At 39.3% G+C, this 8,164-nt stretch overlaps 1 protein-coding gene across 1 annotated transcript in view; it reads left to right on the top strand.

Moving 5' to 3' along the window:
- Nucleotides 1–6,852, top strand: part of ZNF330 (zinc finger protein 330) — a gene marked incomplete at its 3' end in the record, with an annotated part of 62,730 nt that extends 55,878 nt beyond the window's left edge. Inside the window, exons 9-10 of the mRNA XM_042780986.1 lie at nucleotides 6,230–6,361; nucleotides 6,757–6,852. Of these exons, the coding sequence (XP_042636920.1) occupies nucleotides 6,230–6,361; nucleotides 6,757–6,852 (228 nt within the window). The remainder of the gene's footprint in view (nucleotides 1–6,229; nucleotides 6,362–6,756) is intronic.
- Between the last annotated feature and the right edge of the window lie 1,312 nt (nucleotides 6,853–8,164).

Below are 8,164 nucleotides of genomic sequence, written 5' to 3'. Positions count from 1 at the left end.
TCTATCTCTAGATCTATCTATATATCTGGAAGAGATCCAGATTTCTACCCATTTCAAAGAAAGGTGATCCCGCAGAATGTGTAAATTATCAAACAACTGCATTAATATCATACATAAGTAAAATCTTGCTGTAGATAACTCAAAAACAGTGCAGCTGAATATAGACAGAGAACTTCCAGAAATGCAAGTTGGATTTAGAAGAGGACGTGGAAGAAGGGATATCATTGCTGATGTCAGATGGATCTTGGCTCAAAGCAAAGAATGCCAGAAAGATGTTTACTTGTGTTTTATTGACTATACAAAAGCATTTGATTGTGTGGATCATAACAAATTATGGAGCACATTGCAAAGAATGGGAATTCCAGAATGCAATTGTACTCATGAGGAATCTGTACATAACCCAAGAGGCTGTTTTTTCAAACAGAACAAGGGGATACTGCACGGTTTAAAATCAAGAAGGAAGTGCATTGGGGTCGTATCCTTTTACCATACTCATTCAATCTCTATACTGAGCACATAACCCGAAAAGCTGGCCTATATGAAGAAGAACCTGGTATCAGGATTGGAAGAAAACTCAACAATCTGCTATATGCAGACAACACAACTTTGTTTGCTGAAGATGAAGAGGACTTGAAGCACTTACTGATGAAGATTAAAGACTACAGTCTGCAGTATGGATTACACTCAATACACAGAAAACAAAAATCCTCACAACAGGACCTATAAGCAGCATTATGATAAATGTAGAAAAGATTGAAGTTGTCAAAGACTTTACATTGTTGGTTCTACAATTGGCACCAGAAGGAAAACTACAGATCACTATCCCTCATGAATATAGATAAAGAAATGTTAAAAAAAAATCCTAGCTGGTAGATTCAAACAAAATTACAAAAAAATAACACATCATGACCAAGTGGGATTTATACCAGATATTCAAGGAACGCTCAACACTAGAAAACCAATCCACGTAATATATCATATAAGTAAAATAAAGGAAATGAACCACATGATGATATCAATTGATGCTGGAAAATCATTTGTTAAAATCCAAAACCCATCCCTGATAAAAACTCTCAGAAAAATAGAAATAGAAGGGAAATTCCTCAGCACAATAAAAGGCATATAGGCAACACCAACAGCCAGCATTATTCTCAATAGAGAGAGACTGAAACCTTTTCCCCTGTGAACAGGAGCCAGACAAGGATGTACTCTATCTCTACTTCTGTTCAACATTGTATTACAAGTCCTAGCCAGGGCAATAAGGCAAGAAAGGGAAATCAAAGAGTCCAAATTGTTAAGGAAGAAATAAAACTATCCCTATTTGCAGATGATATGATCCTTACAGAGACAACTCAAAAGACTTAGCAAGAAAATTACTGGAACTTATTGAAAGATTTTGCATAGTGGCAGAATACAAAATCAACATACAAAAATCCATTAGATTCCTCTACACCAGTGAAGAGGTATCTGAAAAGAAAAGAAGGGAATCAATATTATTTATGATAACTACAAAAAACAAAAACAAAAACAAAAACAAAAAAAACCAAAACAATGACAAAAAACCTTGGAAACAAATCTTTCCAGGAACACAAAGACCTATACAAAGAAAACTACAAAACACTACTTCAAGAAACTATAAGAGACATATATAAATGGAAGAACATTCCATGCTTGTGGATAGAAGATTGAACATTGTGAAAATGTCACTTCTACCCAAAGCAATCTATACATTCTATTCAACCCTGATCAAGATTCCATCAACATTCTTCAAAGGCAGGGAAAAACCAATCATTAGTTTTATATGGAAAGGAAAGAGACATCAAATAAGCAAAGCACTATTGTAGAATAAAAACAAAGTAGGAGGTCTCACACTCCTGGATCTCAAAACCTAAAATCCAGCCACAGTTGTCAAAACCACCTGGCATTGGTACAATGACAGGCACATAGACCAGTGGAACAGAACTGAGAATCCAGAAATAGATCCATTGACCTATGGTCAGCTGATTTTTGACAAAGGGCCAAAATTCATTCAATGGGGAAGAGACAGTCTCTTTCACAAATGGTGCTGGCAAAACTAGATAGATATTCCTTTGCAGAAAATTGAAACAAGATCCATACCACACACCAAACACAAAAATGAACTCCAGATGGATTAAAGACTTAAATGTGAAACCTAAAACTATAAAATTCATCGGAGAACAATTAGGGGTAAACTTAGGAGTCTTAATTTATTGCATAAATAGACTATCAAGCATAACCTAAGGTACACAAACAGCAGAAGGTAAACTAGATAATTGGGACCATCTAAAACCTAAATTCTTATGTGCAGCAAAGACTTCTCCAAAAGAATAAAAAGAGAAACTTCAGAATGGGAAAAAATATCTGGCATGACATATTGGACAAAGGACTTATCTCTAAAATTTTTAGAAAACTCCAACACCTCAACAACAAAAAGACAAACAATACAATTTAAAAATGGGCTGAATATATGAACAGACACTTCACCAAAAAAGATATTCTGGTAACCAATAAACACATGAAGAAATATTTGCGATCATTGTTGTTGTTGTTATGTGCTGTACCAACTCATATCGACCCCTCCTTGGGTTTCCGAGGCAGTATCATTATGGAAGTAGATTGCCCCATCTTCCTTCCAGGGAGTGGCTGGTGGGTTTGAACCGCCAGCCTTCTGGTTAGCAGTCAAGTGCCTTAGTCACTATGCTACCAGAGCTCCCAGAGTTATGCAAATCAAAACAATCATGAGATGCCATCTCAACCCAGCATTAATAGTAAAATTCAACATGACAGAAAATAACAAATGCTGGAGAGGGTGTGGAGAGATTGGGACTCTCATACTTTGCTGGTGGGACTGTAAAATGATACAACCAGTGTGGAAAGTGGTATGGTGATTCCTTAAATGTTGGAAATATAAATAACATTGTGGTAAGTTAAGGCTGTGTGTTAACTTGGCTGGGCCTGGTTGAGTAGCCGGGCATAGTATTCCCCATGATGAGACTGGTAATCAACTCCACGGTGAAATCTATGCTGAGCAACTGAGTAGCTGCCTTAGGAATGTGGTCTGCTTCCTGTATACAAAGAGAAGCCTTGCGGAATGGTCTCTAGCTTATGGCATCTTATGGCATGCTTGAACCCTGCGTGTAGTCATGTCATCATTCAGCAGCCTGCCATGCTCTACCAACCTTGGGACTCTCAATGTACTTGAATCAATGGCCTGCCATGTGGTTTGGTAACATTGGGACTGTGCATTTTTTTCTCATTGTCCTTGAGCTTGTCAGCCTTAGCATCCAGCAGCTGCCTGAATGAAGAAAGCCATTGGCTTCAGTGGTCCGGGAGGCAGAGGCAGAGGTGAAGCCAAGATTGAGGGGAGCTTTTACCCAGCCCTTAGAGCCCAGCACTTCTAGCCCCCCAAATTGTAAGAGAATAAACTCCTGTGTTTGTTCAAGCCATCCTATTTGTGGTATATTCTTGTCATAGTGGCACTAGGTAACCAGAACAACCATTTGATTCAGCAACCCCATTGTTAGGTGCTATTGAGTTGTTTCCAACTTATAGTGACCCTATGCACAGCAGAAAGAAACACTGCCTTGTCCCATGCCAGCTCCATGATCTTTGCTATACTTGAGCCCATCGTCACAGCCAATGTATCAATCCATCACATTGAGGGCCTTTTCCTCTTTCGTTGACCCACCAACTTACCAAGCATGACATCCTTCTCCAGGGAATGGTCCCTTCTGACACGACCAAAGTAGATGAGATGAAGTCTGGCCACTCTCATTTCCAAGGAGGATTCTGGCTGCACTTCCTCCAGGACAGATTTGTTAGATCTTTTAGTAGTCCATGTTACTTTCAGCATTTTTTGCCAGCACCACAACTCAAAAGCATCAACTTTTCATCGGTGTTCCTTATTCATTGTTTAGCTCTCACATGCATATAAGGTGACTGAAAATAACATGACTTGTTTCAGGTGCACCTCAGTCCTCAGGGAGACATCTTTACTCTTCAGCACTTGAAAGAGGTCATTTGCAGCTGATTTGCCCAGTGCTATACATTGTCTAATGTCCTGACTCCTGCTTCCATTGGCATCAATTGTAGAATCAAACAATGTGAAGTCTTTGACAACTTCAATTTTTTCTCCTTTTATTGTGATGTTGCTTATAGGTCCAGTTGTGAGGATTTTTGTTTTCTTTATATTGAGACGTAATCCATACTGCAGACTGTATTTTTCAATCTTCATCGCTAAGTTCTGCAAGTCATCCTTACATTCAGCAAGCAAAGTTGTGTCATCAGTGGATCACAGGTTGTTAATGATTCTTCCTCTAATCCTGATGCCATGTTCTTCTTCATATAGTCCAGCTTCTTGGATTATTTGCTCAGCACATAGATTGAATAAGTATGGAGAAAGGATACAACCCTGACACACTCCCTTCTAGATTTTAAACCATGCGGGGTCCCTTGTTCTGTTCAAATGACAGCCTCCTGGTCAAGGTACAGGTTCCTCATGAGTACAATTAAATGTTCTGGAATTCCCATTCTTCTCAATATTACCCATAATTTGTTATGATCTGCACAATCAAATGCTTTTGCATAGTCAACCAAACACAAGCAAACATCTTTCTTGTATTCTTTGCTTTGAGCCAAGATCCATCTGACATCAACAATGATATCCCTCATTCTGCATCCTCTTCTGAATCCAGCTTGCATTTCTGGAAGTTCTCTCTCAATATAATACTGCAACTGTTATTGAACTATCTTCAGTAAGATTTTACTTGCATGCGATATTAATGATATTTATTGTTCAATAATTTTCACATTCTGTGGGATCACCTTTCTTTGGAATGGGTACCAATATGGATCTCTTCCAGAAACCCAAAGAGGGGTTGCAATGAGTTGGATTCAACTCGATGGCAGTGAGCTTGGTTTGTTTTGGAAGGATAGTGCTCTGACCCATTTGTTGGTTGATAGTAAAGGCTTCCAGTTTTTTAGTGAATCCCACAGCAGGAAAGGGCTCTGCAACAGGTCTACACTGTAGTGGAAGCAGCAATGCTCCTTGGGCCAGAGGGTAGATGCTATAGTATTGGAGGTATCATTGGAAAAGAATGGTTCTCTGTGGAGTTTGTGGCAAATCAGAGTAGGATAATCATAATGCAGGCCACTGGGGATCTAAAGGAAGACTATGACATCTGCATTAGAGATGTATACACTTTTAATAAACATCTGCTGGCATGCTGCTGGATTGTAGACACTAAGTGACCATGCAGCCAGAATTACCCATCCTGAGCTCGGCCCTGTCAGACCCACCAGATCACAATGTAAGGAAGGCCCGGGGGAAAAACAATCAAACTTATAAAATGGAAGTAGTATATTAAGGATTATGCATGGGCAGGACCAAAGGGCATAAGCAAGCTGCATGAGCAGGTAGACCAGATCTCCATGATATCCACTATGGCTAGAGGTTCCTCTCTGTTCACCTCTTTGATTGAATGGGGGATTCTCATATGGCCTGCAAAAAGAAGAGCTTGACTTATGATTGGGTTGGTTCATTATGTGGTTACAAACCCTAAATTGTATGGTAGCTGAAATACAGTCTCATTTGGGTGGTCTTGAAAGACAGTGCTGAGGGAAAGTTCTCACACTTAGCAGAGCTTTAGATAGTGCACTTGGTCATTCGCTTCATATAGCCTGTGGTTAGAATATATACATAGACTCATGGACAGTGGCTAATAGGCTGGCTGTCTAGTCAGAAGCCTGCAGCATGAAACTGGAAGATTGGAGACAAATAATTCTGCCACAGAGGCATGTGGTTAGACATGGGAATGGGCAAAGGTTAACACCCACCAAATAGCATTCATCACAGAACAAGAACTAAATATCTGAGCAAATGTCTCAGTTAGTTGAGGTCAGCTGACTTCTGTCAATGACTTCTGTCAACACCTGTGTTGGCACAGTAGGCTCAAGAATGAACTGACTATGAAGGCACAACTTGAGACTACTCCTGAAACATTATCATGAATACCAATTTACCATGGTTGATCTAGTTTCTGTCATTGTTGAATATCAAACCTGTCAGCAACAGAGTCAAATACTGAGTCTTAAGTATAGTACCATTCTTTTAAGAGACAGATGTGCCCAGCCATCATTAAAAGGCCAGTGGTTCATCTTTAGTGGAATAGACATATTCTGAATATGGGTTTACCTTTCCTTCCTTCAGGGCTGCATCCAGCATCAGTATCTGAGGGCTTATGAGTATTTGGTTGACTGGTATGGGATCTCATACAACATTGTATCAGGACAGGAGATCCTCTTTGTAGCAAAGAGGTGCAGGAATAAGCCCATGGTCATGGTATTCATTAGTTTAATCACATGCTATACTACCCAGAAATTTCCAACCTGATGAGTCGTTGAAGAGCACTGAAGACACAGCTGTAGCACCAGCTCAGATGCAATATTCCACAAGGATTTAATACTATCATTCAAGACACAGACATGCAATGAACAATGATATTTCTATTGCATGTGTTCACAATAGGGCAAATAAGTAGATTAGTTAAGAGTGGAAGTGGAAGTTGCCTTCAATCCCAGTGATTCACAGTGGATCATTTTGCATCCCATCTCTATATTTCTGACCTCTGATGATTAAAATTCTATGTCCTCAGTGGGGTCACATTTTCTTCAGGTGACCCAGTAAGTACACCATTACATTATAAGGTATGCCTCACACTTTTGTATTTTTTTCAGGAACCAGAAACAAGGAGGGAAATTATTATCCTGGCAGAGGTAATTGACTTTCTTGATGATGAGGAAGTGCAGCAATCCCAGTATAAGAAGGCAATGGTAACTAGATTCCTTAGGGTCCGGGCCATTACACTAGGCAAGCCACAAGGCAAGTGACTGAGACAGATCGTTTCAGGTACTGCCTCAGCTTCAGAGAGCTGCCTTGGCTGAAATCAATCCCTCCCAGGGCAGAGCATGCATCTAGTGACTGAGGACTGGTTTAGCTATTTTGGCTCAACATAGCCCAACGATGACAAATAACTTATTGAGTTAATATGTTAATATTCCTATCCAGGATTTAGTAGCTGACACTTAATAACATGGTGCAAACATACTTTCTTCCTCTGCATTTTGTTCATGGTCTGGTAAACTCTGCTAGAATATTGTAATGATATGTGTGAGAGTGACCTTTGTAAGTCACCTACAAGCTTCTGCTCATGCAGAATGTATTAGTCTATTTCAGAAAGTGAATAGACTATATAGCATGAGCACCTGTACTTTACAGAATGATCTGGCTACTTATTTGCTTAATGGGAATAATTCAAAGGATGGATCTTAATATATTAAGTCCCAAACATACTTTGTGGAATTAGACATAGCACAGTGACAGTTAAGATATATTGAAGCATCCCTAATAAGAAATATGAATTAAAACAGTGTATGGGGGCTTTGAGGGAAGGCAAAAAGAGTCAATTTCAACTCATAGAGACCCCCACTGGGCTTCCAAGGTGGCAAATCTTTATGGACATAGAATGCCCCCTCTTTCTTCTGTGGAATGGCTGGTGGGTTTCAACTGCCAATCTTCTGGTAAGCAGTCAAATGCCTTAGGCACTGTGCTACCAGATATCTTTAAAAAGAATATACTAACTGAAATTTGCTAATTTGCTATACAATCTAATTTAGCCTCCAAGTAGCAGCACTTCTATCTTACATACAGGTTAAAATTCTGCTAATTTTGCTACATACTTATTGACAAAATACAAGGATAGGTGAAAGATTTAAAGCTAAACAAGGTATCTTCTATGTCTTTAAACTTTACATTTTATTAGAGAAAATAAGATGCAATACAACAATACTAATAACTAATGCTAATTTACTGTTAGCTATCATTGTGTTGGCCCTGACTTATGGGGACTCCATGGACAAAAGAACAAAACACCACTAGGTCTTGTACCATTTCCATGATCAGTTATGGCATTGGCCATTGTGATACATAGGATTTTCATTGCCTGATTTTTGAAAGTAAATTACCAGGCTTTTCTTCTTAGTCTGTTTTCATCTGGAAAGTCTGGTGAAACCTCACCACAGACAGGTGGTGGCTGTACATGAGGTACATTGGCAAGGAGCTGAACCTGGGTCTCCCTCATGGAAG

This window comes from Orycteropus afer, unplaced genomic scaffold, assembly GCF_000298275.1.
Source record: "Orycteropus afer afer isolate SDZICR_OR568_19922 unplaced genomic scaffold, OryAfe1.0 scaffold00076, whole genome shotgun sequence".
Taxonomy (NCBI): domain Eukaryota; kingdom Metazoa; phylum Chordata; class Mammalia; order Tubulidentata; family Orycteropodidae; genus Orycteropus; species Orycteropus afer.
The sequence above is the reverse complement of the archived record's forward strand: the minus strand, read 5'-3'. Positions and strand labels throughout refer to the sequence as shown.